General features: G+C 34.8%; 1 protein-coding gene and 2 long non-coding RNA genes across 3 annotated transcripts; 1 reads left to right on the top strand and 2 right to left on the bottom strand.

Annotated features, from left to right (window-relative positions):
• Positions 1 to 4,675: 4,675 nt before the first annotated feature.
• On the bottom strand, positions 4,676 to 11,703 carry LOC102802049 (uncharacterized). The gene is made up of 6 exons (XM_085490918.1): positions 11,674 to 11,703; positions 11,244 to 11,345; positions 10,765 to 10,866; positions 10,288 to 10,389; positions 9,804 to 9,902; positions 4,676 to 4,843 (listed from the first exon to the last, which is right to left on the bottom strand). The coding sequence occupies exons 1-6, from the start codon at positions 11,701 to 11,703 to the stop codon at positions 4,709 to 4,711; spliced, it is 570 nt and encodes a 189-aa protein (XP_085347044.1). The 3' UTR covers positions 4,676 to 4,708.
• Positions 11,704 to 12,883: 1,180 nt separating this feature from the next.
• Positions 12,884 to 14,078, bottom strand: LOC146733724 (uncharacterized). The gene is made up of 2 exons (XR_014926622.1): positions 13,685 to 14,078; positions 12,884 to 13,505 (listed from the first exon to the last, which is right to left on the bottom strand). It is a non-coding gene; the product is annotated as an uncharacterized LOC146733724 (long non-coding RNA).
• A 9,941-nt stretch (positions 14,079 to 24,019) lies between these two features.
• LOC146733723 (uncharacterized) lies at positions 24,020 to 25,214 on the top strand. Its single transcript, XR_014926621.1, has 2 exons — positions 24,020 to 24,413; positions 24,593 to 25,214. It is a non-coding gene; the product is annotated as an uncharacterized LOC146733723 (long non-coding RNA).
• The last annotated feature ends 2,507 nt before the right edge of the window (positions 25,215 to 27,721 follow it).

The following is a 27,721-nucleotide window of genomic DNA, read 5'->3' as shown; positions in this document are numbered from 1 at the left end:
ATATCACAGAACAGCAAAGGTGGTAAACTTTGAAATTTATACATATAGCTGATTTGCTTTTCTCCAGCACCTGGCAATAGTGCCCAGGTTTTGCAGCATGGCTCTCCGATTTTTAATTTTGCCGGTAAAAGCCAACTCTTCATTTCTGCCTCTTTGGCAGTTGATGCACACTGAATCGAAATACAGATTTTCATTTTAATAAATAGAGACATCAATGAATCACGATCTTTACTATCAATATTCTTCCATGCAACTGATAGTTCCTCTTTTGTAAGAATCCCTTCAGATGCTGTTTCTCTCGTATTGAATGATATCAGTTTTCGCAGTTGGTTTGCTAACCATTGTGGGCTGAGTACAACGACTGTGCCATCAGAATTTGACCTACTTTGGTATCTGTACACTATATCTCCCTGACTACATAGGAACTGAGTGACATTATAGATTGATGTAATACCTACGTTTGATGCAATTTTTTCATACTCATGAAATTCTAGTACTGGGATGATTCTTTTACTTCTGAGTGAATGCAATTCATTACGAAAGAGCTGCCATTTCTCTGGAATCTCAGGATAAATAACATTTATAATATCAAATGCAGTTTTACTGATAGATTTCTTCAGATGGGTAATGCATGCATTTTTTCCTTTTACCTGCTTAGGAAAATTCTTAGTACCAGATACTTCATAATAACCAGTTATATGAGGAACTATCAAACCTGAGTTATCAATTCTGTTATACCTTTCTGACGTGACAGATACAAATGTTTTCCGGGGAGTCACTTTAACATATCCAGCAAGTCCTTCAAAGTCAGGGAAAATGTCAAACAAGTCGGAGTCAGAGTCAAAGTCAGAGTCAGCACATGCTACTGTTTTTTGGGAAGTCACTTCAACATACCCAGCATATCCATTGTACTTGCTTTCCCTCTCCTGATCACTAACAGACTGACATACTAAGCAATTTTCCAAATGACTGTGTGCATGGTATTTAGTATGATGCCTGCGAGCCTTATTTAACAACTCACGAAACTGATACCATATATTATCCAACATATCCGGAATTAGCTTATCATCATCTGCATGAGTACCTACCAGTATGCATCGTGAATGTGGAGCAAACAAATGAATTGTTTCAAGCCAGAGTGATGCGCGGCCAAGCAGACTGTCAGATGTTAGAAAACTTTCTGCACCAAAAATACTGAGATCGAAAACAACAAGACAACTTGCATCATCTGTCATGAATAATGAGTGAGATTCCAAGAAGTCAACATCACCAGCAAAATCAAAAATATTCAACTTGCATTTATTTTTCAGCTCAATCTCTGAAACCTCAATTCCATCAGTTTTCTCAACCTTTTTTATTGTACCATCCAAGGCCTTTACAAGAGTGGTCTTACCGACACCTTCATGGCCGACTAGTATTAGTTTAACTCTGTCATTAGGAATCATACTCTCATCATAGAAATCTTTCAAATAAGATAATATAGCATTCTTCCCCTTTTGTAAGATTTCCCTTGGTACATTACTGATAGGGTTTCTTTTAACATTGAAATGATTATATTCAGCCACTGCACTAAGAGATGGTGGTAGGCGTTTTATATTATTATTTTCAATATCAAACTCTAACAACCCCTGAATCTGGCCAATATTCTCTGGTAGGCGTGTGACTCTACTCTCAATAATATACAGAGAAGAAATCTGTTTACATTTTATCTCAAAATCACACATTGAAGTATCAGCTTTCATAAACTTACACTTGCGTATGCAAAGGGCTTGGATTGGATGAGGGATGTCAATATGCCATGGTGCTTGCAGATTTAAATCAACACATGCTAACATTTTGGCATTTGGTAATAACATTACTTTGTTCGTACTAAATGATGCAACTTTTATAAGTATTAAGCTTCTACTAACTGTTAATCCTTTGATCACTCCAATATAGATGTTACCTAAGATGAAGCTTTTTATCTTTCGATTTCTGAATAATTCAGTAGTCTTCTGAAATGCTTGTTGATTATTCATGATAAACACTGATGCATCCCAGCCATTATCATATCGAGCTTGAAGTTCTTTCTTGTTGATATCAGATATTTCACTTTGGTCAACTCTCTCATCCTTCTCAAATACTACTTTCTGAAGAACGAAATCTTCAAAGAATTCCTAGAAAATGCATAAATGAATAAAATAATGTAACTTATTTTCACATATTGTATCATTTATTGTCTTGTCATGAACATGTCAGATGACTTATAAAAGGTCATGTCCTCAGTCACTTCACTGTTTCAGATGCATAATGAGAAAGGAATATCAAATCAATCAGTGCAGCTGTTTTCAAGATGAGAAGATTGAAGTTATTAATGCTTAAAGAATTAATCACATCAATCTGACAGTGGTCCATCTATGTTACATACATATACAAGCAGCCTGTCGGCTGAGATAGCTCCGCTGTTAGCAATGCACATTGCAATTAAAGAACAGAACTATGTATAGTATCGAAGAAATCAGACTTGCTGTTTTTAACAAGAATTCAAAAATATCACTTTTCACCAAAAATCATCAAAATTAGATAATTGAAGATATCACCACGAAATGAACAAATCTGAGAGAGGTCCACATGTAGTACATATATGTATAATATCTAAGCAATTGGACTTGCAGTTTTTTACAAGTCAAAAATATCCCTTTTTACCAAAAATTACAAAAATATTCATCAAAATTAGAGAATTGAAAATATCATTAAAACTTAATTAAATTAAAACAAATTAAACTCACTTCTTCACTTTGACTTCTTAAGGTTTTAGAAAACAATTCAAATGGTGTATCAGCATCCTGTAGAGAGAGATATTATTATATCACATCTTGTTATGCATATTATATATAATTGGTAAAAAGTTGTACATACAATAAGGATATAGTGCATACAGTAGATGAATGATGTATCTAAAACTGCTACATATATTTCACATTGTTTACCTGCTATACAGAGGGATAAATCAGTCACCAGCACCCGATTCAGAGTGGTCTGAAGACAATCTGTTATGCAAATACTGATCAGAGAACTCTAAGCTAACTTCCATGCATTTTATTTGTCATCAGATCATGTGCTGACAGCAGGGTACTGTAGTAATTACTAATAAGTGTGACGTAAACTAGAGTGATTGACGGCTTCTAGCCAGTCTACTTGTTTATTACAGTATTTATCCGGGTAAGCGCCCATTCCCGGGCAAACCCCCCCCCCCCCAATTTTGATACAATAAAGAAGTGTTCGCCGCTGTTTACATTTATTTTTCAAGAATCTTCATCAGAATCATAACAGGCAGCAAGTCTACAAAAAATGTACATTAAAGGGAAAACGATAGTTCCGTTTTTGAAATGTCGTGGCTCTGAAAATGGACGTTTGGTTTGTGTTTCCTTAGAAACTATTCAGGCAAATCAAGCATCATCATCAATGAAACCGATATTGCAGTATTGTAGCAACCCGTACCTGGGACAGTGGTTGAAAGCATGTTGTTTTGGCATATAAAATATTTGCTAGCAGCTTGTGAATCCATAACTGGGACCAGCCAAAGACTTCCAACAAAAAATTCTTCCTATTTCAAGCCCACCGCGATATCTATAATGAGACATTCCAACCAAGGGAACTTGCTGTATGGTAACTTTCACCATGATTGATGAGCGCCTAGTCTGATAACAAAGCTATATTGATTGGACCTCTATGATGAAACACTAGTAGTGATGTCATTCTTAGCCAATCAGTAAAGCAGATGCTTAAAGGTCACAAATAATTGCCAGATGGTAAACAAGAGGCTGAAGAGCATCGTGTGAGTCGTATTCCGTGACCCTATTTTTCGTTTTATTCTGATTAGACGTGAATTAAAAGTGCCAAGCTGACAGACAGTGAAATCAGCGGGTTAAATGTGCTAAGTCCAAATTGTGTGGAACGACATCGTGAACTTCAAGACGAAGCTGTAGGGATTTTGTTCGATCGCGACAGTGACACCGACTTAAACTTGGAGCAATGAACGTACAAATAGAGATCTGAGATGTTTTTTTTCAAACAACTATGAACTTTCGTAATTTTACTGTGTAAATTATATGTATGGCTGTTGATCTGGTATTTGTCAAAACCGGAAATAATTTTACGCATTTAACCCCTGACATTTTAATTCATTTTTAATTCTCGCGTATTGGGAGTGTTTGTCGACAGGGAAATTCTAATTCAATGATTCTTCACTGTCGATTTTTATTATTTCTGGTTTAATTGTCACATTCTAAGCAATAAAATAATTCTTGTTACACTTCTAATGCTGCATATTGTTCATTTATTTCCGTTGTATGTCTTCATTTGACATTGTATTTCCTGTCACAGTTCAATCTGCATGTTGTCAATTTTCGCGGATTTTCGTGTTTTTTTTTTGTGGAGGGGGATGTCCGGGCAAACGTCTCTACCCTCATATTTGGACAATTTTCCATGTTCAGGACCCTGGGCGCTTACACAAATAAATAAGGTAGTCACTGCCAGACAGCTGCACATTGCATAGCGCTACTGTGCTTGGGCACAGGAAGATGGAATGAAAGGTGTTGTACACCTGGTGGGTGATACCAGTATAACCTATTTTGTCCAAGTTCAACAAATATTCAACAGTGTGTCTAATTGGCAGTGACTAAGTGACTGGAAGCAGTCACTCTAGTTTACTTTAGTGTCACATGAATCAAAAATGAATAATGACAGGTATTATTTCACTTACTGAGTTCACAGCGTATAAATTAGAACCTACATTTATCAGAACTTTTGCTACAGATATATTCCCTTTACTGAATGCCATGTGCAGTGCTGTATTACCATGCTGAAAGGAAAAAAAAACTCAAATGAGTCGGCCGATTTGAATCAAAACATTAAACAAACAAGTCATTGTCAATGACACGTCCCCGTTCCGTTCATATTTGAGTGACATATACATTCAAAGCAGATCATGACCGAAATGCACCTGCATATGTACAACACATTGTGCTAAATCTGAACAAAATCCATCCATGCATGACTGAGATCCGGTTCTGGAATTGTGAAAATACGTGATTTTGATGCATTTTCGGCCTTAAAATGGCCATCATTCCGCTATTGTTAAGCAGATCATGAAACAAATGCACATATCTAATTGTGACATGATGTACCATGTGTGTGTGAAGTTTGAACTTGATCAATCCAGACATGTCTTGGATACGGATCCAGAACTGAATTCTTTAACAAAATGGCCGCCAGTCGGCCATTTCGAACTTGATCCGAAAAAAAAAGACGTGCATCAAGGTCCTATTATGTTTAATGTATGTACCAAATTTGAACAAAATCCATCCATGCATAACTGAGATACGGGTCCGGAATGGTGAAAATGTGCGATTTCAATGCATTTTCGGCCTTAAAGCGGCCCCCATTTGGCTATCGTTAATGAGATCATGAAACAAATGCACATACATATTTGTGACATGATGTACCTTGTGTGTGTGAAGTTTGAACTTGATCAATCCAGACATGTCTCGGATACGGATCCAGAACTGAATTCTTTAAAACAAAATGGCCGCCAGTCGGCTATTTCGAACTTAATCCGAAAAAAAAAATGACGTGCATCAAGGTCCTATTATGTTTAATGTATGTACCAAATTTGAATGAAATCCGTCCATGCATAACTGAGATCTGGGTCCGGAATGGTGAAAATGTGCGATTTCAATGCATTTTCGGCCTTAAAGCGGCCCCCATTTGGCTATCGTTAATGAGATCATGAAACAAATGCACATACATATTTGTGACATGATGTACCTTGTGTGTGTGAAGTTTGAACTTGATCAATCCAGACATGTCTCGGATACGGATCCAGAACTGAATTCTTTAAAACAAAATGGCCGCCAGTCGGCTATTTCGAACTTGATCCGAAAAAAGAAATGACGTGCATCAAGGTCCTATTATGTTTAATGTATGTACCAAATTTGAATGAAATCCGTCCATGCATAACTGAGATCCGGGTCCGGAATGGTGAAAATGTGCGATTTCAATGCATTTTCGGCCTTAAAGTGGCCGCCATTTGGCTATCGTTAATGAGATCATGAAACAAATGCACATACATATTTGTGACATGATGTACCTTGTGTGTGTGAAGTTTGAACTCTATCAATCCAAGCATGTCTCAGATACGGATCCAGAACTGAATTCTTTAAAACAAAATGGCCGCCAGTCGACTATTTCGAACTTGATCCGAAAAAAGAAATGACGTGCATCAAGGTCCTATTATGTTTAATGTATGTACCAAATTTGAATGAAATCCGTCCATGCATAACTGAGATCCGGGTCCGGAATGGTGAAAATGTGCGATTTCAATGCATTTTCGGCCTTAAAGTGGCCGCCATTTGGCTATCGTTAATGAGATCATGAAACAAATGCACATACATATTTGTGACACGATGTACCTTGTGTGTGTGAAGTTTGAACTCTATCAATCCAAGCATGTCTCAGATACGGATCCAGAACTGAATTCTTTAAAACAAAATGGCCGCCAGTCGGCCATTTCGAACCCGATCCCCAAAAAAAAATGACGTGCATCAAGGTCCTATTATGTTTAATGTATGTACCAAATTTGAACAAAATCCGTCCATGCATAACTGAGATCCGGGTCCGGAATGGTGAAAATGTGCGATTTTGATGCATTTTCGGCCTTAAAATGGCCGCTATTCGGCTATCGTTAATCGGATCATGAAAAAAATGCATGTGCATATGTCCCATATAATGTGTGATGTATGAGTGAAGTTTGAACTTAATCGGTCCATGCATGTTCGAGATACAGGTGATCACGGACGCACGGACGCACACAGGGCAAAACATAAGTCCCCGTTTTCGGACTGCGTCCGAACGGGGACTAATTACTAGTAAATGATGTATAACTTAGTAAAGTTTGATTGCAATCAGTCAATGTACATGTCAGTATGGCTCTAGTACAGCATTTGCAGTCAGTCATTTTGAATCCCATCTGAAAAAAATTATGGTCCTGTTATATATATATGTACATTGTATGTACCAAAATGGACAATAGCTGTCCATGTATAACCAAGATCTGAGTAAAACAAATAAATGGCCAAACGTGTGATTGATCAGGGCATGTCAGAGAAATTGCTCCAAAACAGTATTTGTTGAATCCGATAAAAGAATGATGTGTACCAAGTTTGAACGAAATCCATCATTACACAACCAAGATCTGGTTCCGAAATGACAGAAATGCTTGATTTTAATTAATTTTAAACATAAAATGACCACCATTTAGCGATCCTGAAAAAGATCATGAAACAAATAGATGTGCATGCATTACGAGCTGTATGATGTACGTGTAAAGTTTGAATGTTTCGACCCAGGCAAGTTGGAGATGGAGGAGAGTACACACAATATCGTCGTTTTTGGACTGCATCCTGAATGGAAACTAAAAATGATATTATATTATGTAGTCTTGGTTGGCACATTGATTGCATTTCCTAACAATGAATATAGTTAACAAGCGTCCATGAAATGTTGCCTGGGAGGTACATTTTTGTACATGGTTTATGTCACAGGACATGCATGGTACCTTCATATGTCAATTTTTTTTTTTCATGGGTTATGTTTATGTCAGTCATAGCATGTCTGAGAAATTACTCCAGACATAGACAGATTGAACTCAAAACTGACAAGGACTAATAATCTACAAAATAGTGATGGGTGAATTATGCTTTTGGTTCAATATGATACATGGTTACATGGTCTTTCATATAACTTATCCACATTTGCATATTTTATCTGGTGGCACGAGAAGAAGATGTCTTCGAAAATATCAAACAGGGTCCATAGCACCAAGAGCCAAATGATTTTCCAGACCTTTTTTCAAACTTTCTTGCATTTTCTCAGGACATTTTGACCCTTAATTCAGGCCAACATGGTAGAAGGGCAGGCACGGGGGTAGCAATCACTGCTGACACTTTTTGGAACTGGGGTAGAAACACTTTAAAAAACAAGCAGCCTGTCGGCTGAGATAGCTCCGTTGTTAGCAATACACATTTCAATTAAAGCAAGAAGTCGAAAATATCACTTTTTACCAAAAATATGCACCAAAATTAGAGAATTGAAGACATCATCACGAAATGAACAAATCTGAGAGAAGTCCACATGTAGTGCCTATATATGTAATATCAAAGCAATTGGACTTGCGGTTCTTAACAAGAAGTCGAAAATATCACTTTTGACCAAAAATGACAAAAATATTCACCAAAATTAGAGAATTGAAGACACCAGCCTGAAATGAACAAATCTGAGAGAGGTCCACATGTAGTACCTATATATGTAATATCAAAGCAATTGGACTTGCGGTTCTTAACAAGAAGTCGAAAATATCACTTTTGACCAAAAATGACAAAAATATTCACCAAAATTAGAGAATTGAAGACACCAGCCTGAAATGAACAAATCTGAGAGAGGTCCACATGTAGTACCTATATATGTAATATCAAAGCAATTGGACTTGGGGTTTTTAACAAGAAGTTGAAAATATCACTTTTCACCGAAAATGACAAAAAAATTCACCAAAATTAGAGAATTGAAGATATCATCATGAAATGAACAAATCTAAGAGAGGTCTACCCAAGGTACATATACACCAAGTATCAAAGCATTCAGGCTTGTAGCTTTCAAGAAGAAGTCGAAAAAGTAAAACATTGACACAGACGACGACGAACAATCACTCATATGATAAGCTCTGGTCGACAAAGTTGACAGCGGAGCTAAAAACCAACCACATTCAGAGGTTTATTTTCAAACACTTCAAACACCACGTGCGCCAAATACAATTATTTTGTTTCATTTTATTAGTAACGAAAGTATATTCTAAAAGAAGTTTCAAATAACGAACACAACTGTAGCAAATGATCGTGGTAGCGCGATCCGGTCATGCTTTTTACAATTGTTGATTATTACCGAGTAATGAATATAATAACGTACAAAAAATGAATTCGTTGAATTATAATGAAATGCAAATAAGTTTCAACTTATTTCATCGTAAGCAAATGATTCCGATCGCATTTTCAACACTTGATGCTGTAGAAATGAATATCCGCTATGTTTTGACCTGAAATGGTGTTCTTTGACCAGCAGGTCAAATCGATAATTAACCAATGAAAACGATGGATGATGCCAACGTGTTCAAATTACCATAGCTTGTTTAAATATGTTAATGTTATTGAACGCAGCACAGGGGAGATTTGCCGATGTTGTACGATCTTTTTGCTGGGATTTTGATGGGAAAGAAGTATGATTTGTTTTTAAATAAAAATATTAGTTGTTTTCTAAAGATAAACTGAGCATTTGAAGAATAATTTAACATTGTTTACAGCGATAACAGCTCATTGTTGAAACAAAGCTAACCCATTCACGCTAGTTGCAATAAACATCAATACACTTGAATAGGCGTCAATGACTACCGTGAAACTTTTAGCCATCAGAAATGATTAAAAATAACACCTTAAAAACCAGCCAAAAAATCACCCTTGTATTTGAATGCTGAAGTGAAGTTTTGTCACCTTCCACAAAATCAAGCTGCATAATTGTTTCTCCAAAACAAAATGTCAATCACAACATGCAGCAAATGTGAGCTTATGTCCATTTCAGTCATATTTAACCAAAAATAATTTTGAACAATTGTAAACAAATTTGAAAAAAGTGACATCAAAATTTTGGTGGGAAAATGATGGTCTTCAAAACTTTAATGAATGAATAAAAATGTATTACATGTATAGAAGACTTACCTTATCCTGGATATTCAGATCTGCTTTACTTTCTACCAACAATCTAGCAATCTCCACTGTGCCCTGCTCTGCACTCCAATGTAGTGCAGTCTTTCCATGCTGAATATTAAGAGGAATGAAATCATAAACAAACAAACCACATTCAGAGGTTTATTTTCAAACACTTCAGCACTCAGTTTGATTCTTTCTATGAAAAAGAAATGCATATATTGACATTACTATGTGAATGCTGAAGTCAAGTTTTGTCACCTTCCACAAAATCAAGCTGCATAATTGTTTCTCCAAAAACAAATTCCAACATTTTGATCATGGCTTGCAGCAAATGTGAGATTATGTCCATGTGGTTCAAAATAAACAAAAGAATTATAATAAAACAACAACAAATTTGCAAAAAGTGACATCAAAATTTTGGCGGGGAAATTACGGTATCCAAAATGTTAATGAATGAATATTAATTATTACATTACATGTATAGAAGACTTACCCTAGTATCCTGGATATTCAGATCTGCTTTACTTTCTACCAACAATCTAGCAATCTCCACTCTGCCATCCAGTGCACTCAAATGTAGTGCAGTCTGTCCATCCTGAATATTAAGAGGAATGAAATCATAAACAAACAAACCACATTCAGAGGTTTATTTTCAAACACTTCAGCACTCAGTTTGATTATTTCTATGAAAAAGAAATGCATATATTGACATTACTATGTGAATGCTGAAGTGAAGTTTTGTCACCTTCCACAAAATCAAGCTGCACAATTGTTTCTCCAAAACAAAAAGTCAATCACAACATGCAGCAAATGTGAGCTTATGTCCATTTCAGTCATATTTAACCAAAAATAATTTTGAACAATTGTAAACAAATTTGAAAAAAGTGACATCAAAATGTTGGCGGGAAAATGATGGTCTTCAAAATGTTAATGAATGAATAAAAATGTATTACATGTATAGAAGACTTACCCAAGTATCCTTGATATTCAGATCTGCTTTACTTTCTACCAACAATCTAGCAATCTCCACTGTGTCATACTGTGCACTCAAATGTAGTGCAGTCTTTCCACCCTGAATATTAAGAGGAATGAAATCATAAACAAACAAACCACTTTCAGAGGTTTATTTTCAAACACTTCAGCACTCAGTTTGATTCTTTCTATGAAAAAGAAATGCATATATTGACATTACCATTTAAATCCTGAAGTCACATTTTATCACCTTCCACAAAATCAAGCTGCATAATTGTTTCTCCAAAAACAAATTCCAACATTTTGATCATGGCTTGTAGCAAATGTGAGATTATGTCCATGTGGTTCAAAATAAACAAAAGAATTATAATAAAACAACAACAAATTTGCAAAAAGTTACAACATTTTGGCGGGAAAATGATGGCATTCAAAATGTTAATGAATGAATATAAATTATTACATGTATAGAAGACTTACCAAAGTATCCTGGATATCCAGATCTGCTTTACTTTCTACCAACAATCTAGCAATCTCCACTGTGTCATACTTTGCACTCCAATGTAGTGCAGTCCTTCCATCCTGAATATTAAAAGGAATGAAATCATAAACAAAGACGTTTATTTTCAAACACTTCAGCACTCAGTTTGATGCTTTCTATGAAAAGGAAAGACATATATTGACATTATCATTTGAGCGCCAAACTCAGATTTTGTTATTTTCCACAAAATCGAGCTGTATGATTGTTTTTCAAAAAATTAAATTCAATCACAACCTGCAGCAAATGTGAGATTATCTTCATTTTGTTCAAAATGAACAAAGGAATTCTAAACAAATTACAGATAAATGTTTCATCCAAAATTTGGCGGGAAAAATGATGGCGTTCAAATGAGTAATGAATCAATATTACCGTAGGTGCAACAAACCCAAAATCAGCCATTTCGTCAGGTAAATGTCGTGATAGTTTGCAACATTACCAACAATCTGGATGGTTACACTAATTTCCAATCAGTTTTGAAAACACAGACAGTGCTGCACATGTTATTTTGGCATTTTTCTATCATGCACAACCTAACCACCCAGTCATTCAGATCGCAAAACAGAAATGCACTGACTGGAAGGCCGACTTATAGAGGTATGCAGAGATGTTGCGCCCAGTTTAGCACATGTATAGAAGACTTACCTCATGCTAGATATCAAGAGTTGATTTATTAAAATCTACCAACAATCTAGCAACGTCTACTATGTACAACACTAATGAGCCCAGTCGTTTCTACGCATGAGTATGATCAGAATTAAATCATAAACAAACAAACCACGTTCAAAAATCTATTTCCCAACACTAGAGGGCGCATTTCCAAATATGATGAAAAAATGTAAACACTGCTCATCCTGTACGTGTAACACAAAATGAGATTGTCGGTCATATACAGAACCAGAGTAAACATAACCAGTATATGTTTGAGTTGTATAATAGTCTTGTTTTTCGTTACAAGTGAATGTGAGTAGTTAAGGTCGTATTATAGGGACGACCATGAGGGCGCTGTTCATACTCGGATGCGATGACGTCATACGTTCATACTCGGATGCGATGACGTCATACGGAGAGGGATGACGTCACAATGGGAGGCCGTGCATAGCTTAGCATAAATAATGACGTCACAATGGGAATTCATGCATGAATTAGCATAAATGAGCGTCCATGGCCGTAAAGGGGATAATTTGAATGAGGATGACGTCACAATGGGATATTTTAATACATTTGCATAAATTACCATCAATTTTTTGTAATTATTTTGTTTAATTATTTTTAATTATTTTTAATTATTTTTTTAATTGGACAGGTGTGGACGAAAGATTTGTCATGAGGATGACGTCACAATGGGATATTGTGAATACATTTGCATACATAAAATTGATGTGAATACGAGGTCGTGTCGAGGTCATCGTGAATACATTTGCATAAATTACCATCATTTTTTTTAATTATTTTTTTTTAATTATTTTTAATTATTTTTAATTATTTTTTTTAATTGGACAGGCGTGGACGAAAGATTTTTCAGAATGTGTCATAGAGGGCGCTCTCTCTCTCACACACACACACTAATAAATACACGGCATTTTTGAAAACTAACGGAGTTTATTGCACAAAAGAAGTAAACAAGAATGAAATATTGACATGGAGTATACATTCATGGCGTGGTTGAGTATTTTTTTTAACGCCACGAAAAAAACATACGATGTGAGTAAGGAAAATAGTTGCGTAGCGTATAAATGTTTAGCATGATTAAATATTTCTTAACACCTGAAAAATACGTACATACATGTAAATGTGCGGCGTTGTTAAATTCATTTTTCACGTCACGAGAAATACGAGTACATAAACGATTCGATTAAATACACGGAAGAGTGAAAAGTCAATAATTATACAGTAAACAGTGAACAATAAAAATAATTCATTCTATATATATACATATGTTGTTCATCGTTTATATTTTCTTACCTCATATTTGCATTGTTTTGTTTGAGTAAATTATTTTTAACGACACGAAAAAATACGAGTACATAAACGATTCGATTAAAAACACAAAAAAGGGAAACGTCAATAATAGTAAACAGTGAACAATAAATAATAATTCATTCTATATATACATGTTCATTTTTACATTTCTTACATCCTTTCAATGAGTCAAGCAGTCTGTACATTTTTTTTATTCCATCGCTCCAATCAGAATCGCTCATCTGTCGTAGAAGAAAAAAAGAGAGAGAGAGAATAATATTAAAAACCAATAGTCACCCCGTAAAACTGCGGTAATAAACCCCGCTAAAATGCAAAGTATGCAAAATCGGTTGATCGACGTACAGTTTGTTTTTTTCAAAAATGGTGGACTACGGTACGATGAGTTAAAATATATAATTACCTGATCGTTTCACAGAATAACTTTTGACATACATAATCATCACACGGAATGAGTTTACGGTGTAACGTAGCGATTTTCGTTTTTCCCTTGGCGAAGAAGATATGTCCTCGCCTTCTTGCCGAAGATTCAAAGGCGGTAAACCAAGTTTGACCTTCTGTGAAAGGTCATCTCATGGATATCTACACAACGAGTCATACACGACGTATTGGCTACACATTGCTTGAAATCAAAGTATTTGATGATTGTAGATCCACGTACGAGAAATCTCTTAAATTCTGTGACATGACTACCGTACGAGTCAAAATAGTCTTCGTGGTAAGGTATTTCAGACAGAAAGTGGCCCAATGCGTTCCACCCGCGAATATCAACGGTGTTTGATACGAGCGATGTGTATTATTCCGAAGCACTGTCCGCGAATGCCAGTTTGAACTCAATCACAAGATTAAGTGTGAGCGCATAGGATTATTTATAAATCGTTCGTCATAAATGTTCCTAATGTGAAATAGACCTCCCACGTAGATGATAAACAACAGATGTTGGTGTATTTGTATATTTATGTTATCTAAAACATGAACACTCGCAAACAGCCTGAGGGATAGGGTTTCAAGTTGAAAGCATTACCCCTATACCTGCGTGTATGGGATAATGATAACAGGACTGGAAACACGGGGTCAACTTGATTCGGTCAACGTGAATCAGTATGGTTCTTGTCCATCACCAATTCACTTTTCTGAAAAGGCACACCCCCACAGAGTGTAATGGCATTCCACAGCTACCATCCAAGTGCTACAATTGATTTACTCATTACAGTAGCGTTAATTTGGATTAGCGTTAATTTGGATTAGCGCTTCCTTCTCATCACTTTTCTCATCACAGTTCCGTCTTGCGTAGTTATATAGTGTCTTCACATACGCGCTAAAGATTCCTGACCTGACACCATTCAGTTACTCTGATCGTTTTTGTATCATTTTTGAAGGTTTATTTTACAACGACTGGAAAACCGACTGAAAATCAAGACTATTCAGTTCATTCTCTTCACTAATGAAATGGCAGTACTCAGCAAACTATATATATCATTCGTCGTTTTTTTTAAACATGATTTCGAATATCCACGATTTCGAAATTCTAGAAGAGGCAAGAACGAACGTTACATTTGAATGGTCAAATGACAAGGGGCTGACCCCGCTTGAATGCGCAACAGAATGTATTAAATACAACCATATTCAATATTTCGCTTTTTTAGTGTTGACCCATTTAAACGACAGAACCAGTCTCGAAACACTGAAAGCCATAGCGGATGCTTCAAAAAACGAATTTCTCTTCCAATGGCTCGAAACCAAATTAAATGAAGCACTATGATTCTTCACAAATTACGATGACATCCTTCACAGCCTGGCAAAAGAAATCACTCAACTAACCTCACCACCAGATTCGAATTTCCACGATCAACGATCAACGACGAAAAAAATTAACCATTGAGGTAACAGGCTTCGCTACAGAGAAACAATGGAAGTTACTAGCTCGCCAAATTGAATACTTTGAAACGGGACATCTAGCCGATCATCATCGAGACATCGACTCAGAGACTGTACGCCTCAGCAAAACAACCGATTGATGAATTCGTGGACTCAAATTCTAACAAGAACAATCCTGACATAATACTTAAACTACGCTCCTTGCAAGAACATGTGGACATGAACACGACATTTCTACCCACAAGATGAAGGACATAATTTTAGTATATCTGTTAATTACTTTACGATTGGAAACTGTCGATAGAACACATTTTTATGAATGAATTGGTTTTCCGATTTGAAAATCATTGAGTAGGTATTCATGCATTAATTAATTAATAATGATCAGTCCATTGAATTTGTGTCTCACCCAAAAAAAAATCAGAACAGCATTACTAGACATCTCCATATTATCCAAATTTCGAAATTATACATATTTTAATATTAAATTTACTATTTTTTTACCATCAAACTACTGAATCACTGTACATATAATATACTATACGTATACCATTGACAAATTCAGACTCCGCTTATAAATTATACTCGATTATGTTTTTACCAATCATTACCCCGCCCATCATTCATGATTCGATTGACCACGTTCTGAATAATTCGTACACACAGATAAACGGATTTTTGCGATATACATGTACTTCTTGTTTTCACTCCAAAACTTACTGCTTATTTGATCCCTCAATCAAAAGCTGTTTTACTTGGGATTGACCAAGAGTGTATTTCCACGTTAAACTGATGTGACGACATGTCGGTCATCAACGATTTCATAAAGGGTGACTGTCGAAAAGTGGGACACCAATAATTTAAAATAATTAGTTATACTGGAGAGAATGGATGACATTGTTTAATATTATAGAGATGTTGCGTAGTTCGTTCTTTGACGGTAAGCACGTACGCATACCATACACGTTGTATGCTAATTCATGTTAAATAAAATGCGCTAAGTTTTGATTATTCCCAAGATGTACAGAGAGCACTCGCTTATCCATTAGACAGATTCCACTATACAATTACATGTATAATATCCTGACCGCATTGTTTACACTCTCGTAAATCGACTGTTTGACGTGACTGGGGCACCGGTGGACGAGGAATGCGTGCGTGCACATTACATTTCGTCAACACTTTCATTCATAATAGTATCACTTGCAATATGGCGTAATATCAATCGACGATCCTCAAAATACTGTATGTATGTATGCACGTTGTAGTTCGAATGATTAGATATTTCTTTTATTTTGCCATTTTTGTCGATTCTTTCATTATGAACAGTGTTGACTTGCTCTCGAAATAAATACTTTTACACCGATGTTACTGTTTGTAATGTTTATAAGTGTATACGTGAAAGATATTCGCCTTTGAAATAATAATTGAAGACACAACTATATAGTCTTCAAATCAGCTGGGTGTTATTATTGAAGTAACGCACGACGCGTGATATTGTTGTAATGGGGTCTGATCGCGTTCCATAACTCCTGAATAATGCCATGAATCAAATTGTCCTAACAACATGGTAAACACGGGTCAGCAATAAGTAGCTATTTTATCGGTGAGGAAAGATCTGCTTCTTGATTGCGATTATGATTATGTCTAATATAATGTATAATAATCTATTACTCTACGTACACAACTTGAAGTGGGCTTTTCAATTCAACTCACTGCGGCCGTACACAACATGGCTAGTTCCCCCTTCGAAAGAGTGCGTGCGTGTGTTGCAACGCTATCTGTGACCACTGAGCTTTTCAAATATTTACAAAGCACGATGTGATAACTGGGGTGGTAAACTGACCATGATGTCAATATCCAACCATCTAATTTGCCCAATAACAATTAAAATTGAAACCGTATTCATGCGTGGGATCTTGGTTGGAAATACAACGAAGTAACAAAAAACCAGCAAAGTGTAACAATAATAAAATCACAAACAAGTGAATGTAAAGCAAAAAAAAAAAAAAAAAAAATATTTGGTGTTTGGTTTAGGCATTTGGCATTTTAGGATTTTTTTTTCTTATCGTGCCCTGAATCAGATGTGGACGAATGTTCCTAGCTCAATGATTGTTTTGTCATTTTAACTTTTTAGTATACCTGTTAGGAGTTCATCATCTCTTCTAAAGTTGATTTTATTGTATTTAATATTTTAATCATGATTTTTTTTTTGTTTCTTATTGTATAGATTACAAATGAGAAGATATTTTTTTTCGTTCTCAATTTTCTAGTTGTCACAAACTGAGCAAATTCAGTCTTCAGCTATAAGATTATATACAATAAAGTAACAAAAATAAGCAATGTGTAACAATAATAAAATCACAAACATTTGAATGTAAAGAAAAACAAAATTATTTTGTGGTTGGTTTAGGCATCTGGTATTTTAGTTTTTTTCTTGTCGTAACCTGAAACAGATGTAGACGAATTTTCCTAGCTCAATGATTATTTTGTCATTTTAACTTCTTAGTATATCTGTTAGGTGTTCATCGTCCGTCCTAAAGTTGATTTTATTGTATTTAATATTTTAATCATGATTATTTCGTTCCTCCAAGTATAGATTACAATTGAGAAGTTGTTTTTCGTTCTCAATTTTCTAGTTGTCACAAACTGGGCAAATTTAGTCTTCAGCTATAAAGTTATTATATCTACCCCCTTTCCATTTGAAGGGTATGAGCCTTTATTCCGAGTTTCGCCTTAGCGCAGCACTATGTTTTAGATTTTTTATTGTGGTGAGATATTTTTTATATGCAAATTCTGTTTTAATTTTCTGTAGGTTCGTAACTTGTTTTTATGATGTGTACTTTTATTTGCATCATGTAATGTTTCTGTGCTATGAATTTCTAAAGGATTGTTCGAATTACCTGTCAATGTTTCAATGATTTTCTTTTTTGTCATCCTGAGATTTATGTGTATTCCAAAATATTTTTTTTCCATAGTCAAATTGTCTAAAATCTGATTCATGTCTTTTACAAGGATATTTTCTCAACTCTAGCAGGCTTGCCAAATTTCTTGGTTTGCTATTTACTTTGATTCATGTCTTTTACCCAGTTGTCTTTTCCCTTTTCGTCAATATGTATTCCAAGTTTGTGAGCTTCGTGAACTAGCGAGTTTGAGTTAGAATTATTTATTTTGATCCAATATTTCAATCTAGTTGCTATGGGAGAGGATATTTTCCCAACTCTAGCAGGCTAGCGAAATTTCTTGCTTTGCTATTTAATTTTAGAAGGTATTTGCAGTAATATATTTTCATTTTTTTTTTCCATTGGTCTTTTGATTGGAAAAACAAAACAAAAACAAAATGTATACTTTCTATATACTCAATTTCAATTACTCAGTTTTTAATCTATTCTTTTTGATTATTTACTCATTAGTAGATTTCCCCTTCTTTGTGTAATAAACTCCGTTAGTTTTCAAAATGACATGTATTTATTAGAGTGTGCGTGTGTGTGTGTGTGTGAGCGCCATCTACGATACATTCTGAAAATCTTTCGTCCACGCCTGTCCAATTAAAAAATAAATAAAACATCCAATTAAAAAATAATAAAAAAAAAAATTAAATTGATGGTAATTTATGCAAATGTATTCACGATGACCTCGACACGACCTCGTATTCACATCAATTTTATGTATGCAAATGTATTCACAATATCCCATTGTGACGTCATCCTCATTCAAATGAACCCTTTACATCCATTTATGCTAATTTATGCACGAAATCCCATTTTGACGTCATCATTATGCTAATCTATGCTTACATCCATTTATGCTAATTCATGCACGAAATCCTATTGTGACGTCATCATTTATGCTAATCTATGCTTCCAAGTATGACGTCATCGCATCCCAATATGAACAGCGCCCTCATGGTCGTACCGAGGTGGAAGCATAGATTAGCATAAATGATGACGTCACAATAGGATTTCGTGCATAAATTAGCATAAATGGATGTAAGCATAGATTAGCATAATGATGACGTCAAAATGGGATTTCGTGCATAAATTAGCATAAATGGATGTAAAGGGTTCATTTGAATGAGGATGACGTCACAATGGGATATTGTGAATACATTTGCATACATAAAATTGATGTGAATACGAGGTCGTGTCGAGGTCATCGTGAATACATTTGCATAAATTACCATCAATTTAATTTTTTTTTTTATTATTTTTTAATTGGATGTTTTATTTATTTTTTAATTGGACAGGCGTGGACGAAAGATTTTCAGAATGTATCGTAGATGTCGCTCACACACACACACACACGCACACTCTAATAAATACATGTCATTTTGAAAACTAACGGAGTTTATTACACAAAGAAGGGGAAATCTACTAATGAGTAAATAATCAAAAAGAATAGATTAAAAACTGAGTAATTGAAATTGAGTATATAGAAAGTATACATTTTGTTTTTGTTTTGTTTTTCCAATCAAAAGACCAATGGAAAAAAAAAATGAAAATATATTACTGCAAATACCTTCTAAAATTAAATAGCAAAGCAAGAAATTTCGCTAGCCTGCTAGAGTTGGGAAAATATCCTCTCCCATAGCAACTAGATTGAAATATTGGATCAAAATAAATAATTCTAACTCAAACTCGCTAGTTCACGAAGCTCACAAACTTGGAATACATATTGACGAAAAGGGAAAAGACAACTGGGTAAAAGACATGAATCAAAGTAAATAGCAAACCAAGAAATTTGGCAAGCCTGCTAGAGTTGAGAAAATATCCTTGTAAAAGACATGAATCAGATTTTAGACAATTTGACTATGGAAAAAAAATATTTTGGAATACACATAAATCTCAGGATGACAAAAAAGAAAATCATTGAAACATTGACAGGTAATTCGAACAATCCTTTAGAAATTCATAGCACAGAAACATTACATGATGCAAATAAAAGTACACATCATAAAAACAAGTTACGAACCTACAGAAAATTAAAACAGAATTTGCATATAAAAAATATCTCACCACAATAAAAAATCTAAAACATAGTGCTGCGCTAAGGCGAAACTCGGAATAAAGGCTCATACCCTTCAAATGGAAAGGGGGTAGATATAATAACTTTATAGCTGAAGACTAAATTTGCCCAGTTTGTGACAACTAGAAAATTGAGAACGAAAAACAACTTCTCAATTGTAATCTATACTTGGAGGAACGAAATAATCATGATTAAAATATTAAATACAATAAAATCAACTTTAGGACGGACGATGAACACCTAACAGATATACTAAGAAGTTAAAATGACAAAATAATCATTGAGCTAGGAAAATTCGTCTACATCTGTTTCAGGTTACGACAAGAAAAAAACTAAAATACCAGATGCCTAAACCAACCACAAAATAATTTTGTTTTTCTTTACATTCAAATGTTTGTGATTTTATTATTGTTACACATTGCTTATTTTTGTTACTTTATTGTATATAATCTTATAGCTGAAGACTGAATTTGCTCAGTTTGTGACAACTAGAAAATTGAGAACGAAAAAAAATATCTTCTCATTTGTAATCTATACAATAAGAAACAAAAAAAAAATCATGATTAAAATATTAAATACAATAAAATCAACTTTAGAAGAGATGATGAACACCTAACAGGTATACTAAAAAGTTAAAATGACAAAACAATCATTGAGCTAGGAACATTCGTCCACATCTGATTCAGGGCACGATAAGAAAAAAAAATCCTAAAATGCCAAATGCCTAAACCAAACACCAAATATTTTTTTTTTTTTTTTTTTGCTTTACATTCACTTGTTTGTGATTTTATTATTGTTACACTTTGCTGGTTTTTTGTTACTTCGTTGTATTTCCAACCAAGATCCCACGCATGAATACGGTTTCAATTTTAATTGTTATTGGGCAAATTAGATGGTTGGATATTGACATCATGGTCAGTTTACCACCCCAGTTATCACATCGTGCTTTGTAAATATTTGAAAAGCTCAGTGGTCACAGATAGCGTTGCAACACACGCACGCACTCTTTCGAAGGGGGAACTAGCCATGTTGTGTACGGCCGCAGTGAGTTGAATTGAAAAGCCCACTTCAAGTTGTGTACGTAGAGTAATAGATTATTATACATTATATTAGACATAATCATAATCGCAATCAAGAAGCAGATCTTTCCTCACCGATAAAATAGCTACTTATTGCTGACCCGTGTTTACCATGTTGTTAGGACAATTTGATTCATGGCATTATTCAGGAGTTATGGAACGCGATCAGACCCCATTACAACAATATCACGCGTCGTGCGTTACTTCAATAATAACACCCAGCTGATTTGAAGACTATATAGTTGTGTCTTCAATTATTATTTCAAAGGCGAATATCTTTCACGTATACACTTATAAACATTACAAACAGTAACATCGGTGTAAAAGTATTTATTTCGAGAGCAAGTCAACACTGTTCATAATGAAAGAATCGACAAAAATGGCAAAATAAAAGAAATATCTAATCATTCGAACTACAACGTGCATACATACATACAGTATTTTGAGGATCGTCGATTGATATTACGCCATATTGCAAGTGATACTATTATGAATGAAAGTGTTGACGAAATGTAATGTGCACGCACGCATTCCTCGTCCACCGGTGCCCCAGTCACGTCAAACAGTCGATTTACGAGAGTGTAAACAATGCGGTCAGGATATTATACATGTAATTGTATAGTGGAATCTGTCTAATGGATAAGCGAGTGCTCTCTGTACATCTTGGGAATAATCAAAACTTAGCGCATTTTATTTAACATGAATTAGCATACAACGTGTATGGTATGCGTACGTGCTTACCGTCAAAGAACGAACTACGCAACATCTCTATAATATTAAACAATGTCATCCATTCTCTCCAGTATAACTAATTATTTTAAATTATTGGTGTCCCACTTTTCGACAGTCACCCTTTATGAAATCGTTGATGACCGACATGTCGTCACATCAGTTTAACGTGGAAATACACTCTTGGTCAATCCCAAGTAAAACAGCTTTTGATTGAGGGATCAAATAAGCAGTAAGTTTTGGAGTGAAAACAAGAAGTACATGTATATCGCAAAAATCCGTTTATCTGTGTGTACGAATTATTCAGAACGTGGTCAATCGAATCATGAATGATGGGCGGGGTAATGATTGGTAAAAACATAATCGAGTATAATTTATAAGCGGAGTCTGAATTTGTCAATGGTATACGTATAGTATATTATATGTACAGTGATTCAGTAGTTTGATGGTAAAAAAATAGTAAATTTAATATTAAAATATGTATAATTTCGAAATTTGGATAATATGGAGATGTCTAGTAATGCTGTTCTGATTTTTTTTTGGGTGAGACACAAATTCAATGGACTGATCATTATTAATTAATTAATGCATGAATACCTACTCAATGATTTTCAAATCGGAAAACCAATTCATTCATAAAAATGTGTTCTATCGACAGTTTCCAATCGTAAAGTAATTAACAGATATACTAAAATTATGTCCTTCATCTTGTGGGTAGAAATGTCGTGTTCATGTCCACATGTTCTTGCAAGGAGCGTAGTTTAAGTATTATGTCAGGATTGTTCTTGTTAGAATTTGAGTCCACGAATTCATCAATCGGTTGTTTTGCTGAGGCGTACAGTCTCTGAGTCGATGTCTCGATGATGATCGGCTAGATGTCCCGTTTCAAAGTATTCAATTTGGCGAGCTAGTAACTTCCATTGTTTCTCTGTAGCGAAGCCTGTTACCTCAATGGTTAATTTTTTTCGTCGTTGATCGTTGATCGTGGAAATTCGAATCTGGTGGTGAGGTTAGTTGAGTGATTTCTTTTGCCAGGCTGTGAAGGATGTCATCGTAATTTGTGAAGAATCATAGTGCTTCATTTAATTTGGTTTCGAGCCATTGGAAGAGAAATTCGTTTTTTGAAGCATCCGCTATGGCTTTCAGTGTTTCGAGACTGGTTCTGTCGTTTAAATGGGTCAACACTAAAAAAGCGAAATATTGAATATGGTTGTATTTAATACATTCTGTTGCGCATTCAAGCGGGGTCAGCCCCTTGTCATTTGACCATTCAAATGTAACGTTCGTTCTTGCCTCTTCTAGAATTTCGAAATCGTGGATATTCGAAATCATGTTTAAAAAAAACGACGAATGATAGTTTGCTGAGTACTGCCATTTCATTAGTGAAGAGAATGAACTGAATAGTCTTGATTTTCAGTCGGTTTTCCAGTCGTTGTAAAATAAACCTTCAAAAATGATACAAAAACGATCAGAGTAACTGAATGGTGTCAGGTCAGGAATCTTTAGCGCGTATGTGAAGACACTATATAACTACGCAAGACGGAACTGTGATGAGAAAAGTGATGAGAAGGAAGCGCTAATCCAAATTAACGCTAATCCAAATTAACGCTACTGTAATGAGTAAATCAATTGTAGCACTTGGATGGTAGCTGTGGAATGCCATTACACTCTGTGGGGGTGTGCCTTTTCAGAAAAGTGAATTGGTGATGGACAAGAACCATACTGATTCACGTTGACCGAATCAAGTTGACCCCGTGTTTCCAGTCCTGTTATCATTATCCCATACACGCAGGTATAGGGGTAATGCTTTCAACTTGAAACCCTATCCCTCAGGCTGTTTGCGAGTGTTCATGTTTTAGATAACATAAATATACAAATACACCAACATCTGTTGTTTATCATCTACGTGGGAGGTCTATTTCACATTAGGAACATTTATGACGAACGATTTATAAATAATCCTATGCGCTCACACTTAATCTTGTGATTGAGTTCAAACTGGCATTCGCGGACAGTGCTTCGGAATAATACACATCGCTCGTATCAAACACCGTTGATATTCGCGGGTGGAACGCATTGGGCCACTTTCTGTCTGAAATACCTTACCACGAAGACTATTTTGACTCGTACGGTAGTCATGTCACAGAATTTAAGAGATTTCTCGTACGTGGATCTACAATCATCAAATACTTTGATTTCAAGCAATGTGTAGCCAATACGTCGTGTATGACTCGTTGTGTAGATATCCATGAGATGACCTTTCACAGAAGGTCAAACTTGGTTTACCGCCTTTGAATCTTCGGCAAGAAGGCGAGGACATATCTTCTTCGCCAAGGGAAAAACGAAAATCGCTACGTTACACCGTAAACTCATTCCGTGTGATGATTATGTATGTCAAAAGTTATTCTGTGAAACGATCAGGTAATTATATATTTTAACTCATCGTACCGTAGTCCACCATTTTTGAAAAAAACAAACTGTACGTCGATCAACCGATTTTGCATACTTTGCATTTTAGCGGGGTTTATTACCGCAGTTTTACGGGGTGACTATTGGTTTTTAATATTATTCTCTCTCTCTCTTTTTTTCTTCTACGACAGATGAGCGATTCTGATTGGAGCGATGGAATAAAAAAAATGTACAGACTGCTTGACTCATTGAAAGGATGTAAGAAATGTAAAAATGAACATGTATATATAGAATGAATTATTATTTATTGTTCACTGTTTACTATTATTGACGTTTCCCTTTTTTGTGTTTTTAATCGAATCGTTTATGTACTCGTATTTTTTCGTGTCGTTAAAAATAATTTACTCAAACAAAACAATGCAAATATGAGGTAAGAAAATATAAACGATGAACAACATATGTATATATATAGAATGAATTATTTTTATTGTTCACTGTTTACTGTATAATTATTGACTTTTCACTCTTCCGTGTATTTAATCGAATCGTTTATGTACTCGTATTTCTCGTGACGTGAAAAATGAATTTAACAACGCCGCACATTTACATGTATGTACGTATTTTTCAGGTGTTAAGAAATATTTAATCATGCTAAACATTTATACGCTACGCAACTATTTTCCTTACTCACATCGTATGTTTTTTTCGTGGCGTTAAAAAAAATACTCAACCACGCCATGAATGTATACTCCATGTCAATATTTCATTCTTGTTTACTTCTTTTGTGCAATAAACTCCGTTAGTTTTCAAAAATGCCGTGTATTTATTAGTGTGTGTGTGTGAGAGAGAGAGCGCCCTCTATGACACATTCTGAAAAATCTTTCGTCCACGCCTGTCCAATTAAAAAAAATAATTAAAAATAATTAAAAATAATTAAAAAAAAATAATTAAAAAAAATGATGGTAATTTATGCAAATGTATTCACGATGACCTCGACACGACCTCGTATTCACATCAATTTTATGTATGCAAATGTATTCACAATATCCCATTGTGACGTCATCCTCATGACAAATCTTTCGTCCACACCTGTCCAATTAAAAAAATAATTAAAAATAATTAAAAATAATTAAACAAAATAATTACAAAAAATTGATGGTAATTTATGCAAATGTATTAAAATATCCCATTGTGACGTCATCCTCATTCAAATTATCCCCTTTACGGCCATGGACGCTCATTTATGCTAATTCATGCATGAATTCCCATTGTGACGTCATTATTTATGCTAAGCTATGCACGGCCTCCCATTGTGACGTCATCCCTCTCCGTATGACGTCATCGCATCCGAGTATGAACGTATGACGTCATCGCATCCGAGTATGAACAGCGCCCTCATGGTCGTCCCTATAATACGACCTTAACTACTAATGTGGTTCAACATTCTATACAATAATCAGGGATTTCTTGTTTTCTTTTTTGTACTTAAAAACAGCTTTTCAATTTTTGGTTGTCTATAAAATGTGGAACCAGAACTACGTAACTGGAATATTAAATATTACTAGGTTTAGATCTTAGGTTGAACATACGTTAATTTTAATGCCAAGACATGTTTAATTAAATTTAACTCGAGTTTAGGTTCAACTACATTGAATTTAAGTTATTTTAACGTTGGAATTCAATTAAATTGCACTCCTTTTTAGGATCTCAGTTTAATTAGGTTGAATCGAATTGTAATTAATTTACACTCCCAATTGCGTTCGTGACTACAAGGGATCAATCATTTTTAAGTATGGGTGTGCGATTGGAAATCTTTTTTTCACTGATCAATGAAAACACACCTGAATCATGGGAAAAATACAGTGTTAATGCACTAGTACTACGACAAAAAATATGCATGATTTCACAGACATTAATGCAACTTTTAGTAGTGACCTTTCAAAGACAGTAACTATATGTCAAGTAAAAATGCAGAATATTTAAATGCACCACAAATCTATCTTCTGATTGAAAAGTTCTATAATACAGATAACGAAGAACAAATCAAAAGAAAGAGTACCCCGTTTTTTCCATGAAAACTTATTTCTACGTAGCATTAAACGCCAAATAAAACTGATGTTCATAACCTAAACAGTTACCCCAACATTTTCGTTGGGCAACCAACTATTCACAAGTTTAATAAACTCAGAATTCTAGGAAATAGCCTGTTCAAAAGTGCGTTAACTTCATCCATCCTAATACGGTTTAAGTTTAATTTCTGAAAAACCAAATATGCACAAAAATAAAAAAAATAGCATACATTTGGAGAGAGAAATATTGAGAGCAACAGCAGTCTTGGATAACATTTAGCTCTAAATGTCTAGTGGTCAATTCCTAAAAGAAGTATTCTTCGAACATTGGATACTGCACGCGTATCATTTCACAAACAAAGTGCTTCCCTAAATCCCTTCTTGCCGCTAAAAAAAGTTACAAATAAACCGAACATTAGAAAGTTGCAATATAAATGAAAACAAATGTTAAATACTCTTGTTTATTACTGCATTTGATGAACAAACTGAATTAAAATGTCTTGCAAAATAAAAAAAATGTAGATTTTGCATTACACACAACATTATTTTTTCGATGACACTAATACGCATGTGCAGTGATTGTTATTGTACACACGAGGACAATTAGTGCATGCACGTATTGGAGAATTTCACGAACAACTTTTTTTTCAGTTCGTGATTAGTCATAATATGTATTCAACATACAGTTTCTAACAGAAATCCTAACAATTACAAGTTGTCATCTTATAGTGCATTTAAAGTGAATACGATATCAACGAAGTGCTTATCCGATGTGACTAAATCACTTACCCTGTCCTGTTCATCAATACGACCAGCTGCGACATAATTTTTAATGTTGTCCAGATTTCCACCCTCAACAATCTTCCAATGAAAAAGAAATTACATTACTTTTTTTGAATCAGTGAATACCAACAACCCCAAAACGAAATGTCGGCTTGTTGACGAATATAAACTGCTAATACAAAATAAAGAAAGAAGTTATTTAATTTTAGAAACTATCATATATAATATATGTTATTATGTTAACACAAAATTGGCTCAGAATCCATTAAAACACATATTATATCCGATAATAATGGAAATATGATAAACATGCATATAATCGATTTTTTAATTCGGTTATTGACTCAAATCATCTCGAAAACGCAATAGCACTGAAATTATGTGTGTACGTGTGACTGAAGTTCATGTGTTCAAATCCAGGACGACTTAAATTTATGGGATGCAATAGTTGGCACAGATGATTCTTCC

The sequence above is a fragment of the Saccoglossus kowalevskii genome, chromosome 16 (genome assembly GCF_978046115.1).
Source record: "Saccoglossus kowalevskii chromosome 16, keSacKowa6.1, whole genome shotgun sequence".
Classification (NCBI taxonomy): domain Eukaryota; kingdom Metazoa; phylum Hemichordata; class Enteropneusta; family Harrimaniidae; genus Saccoglossus; species Saccoglossus kowalevskii.
This window is presented reverse-complemented; position numbering and strand designations above follow the sequence as displayed.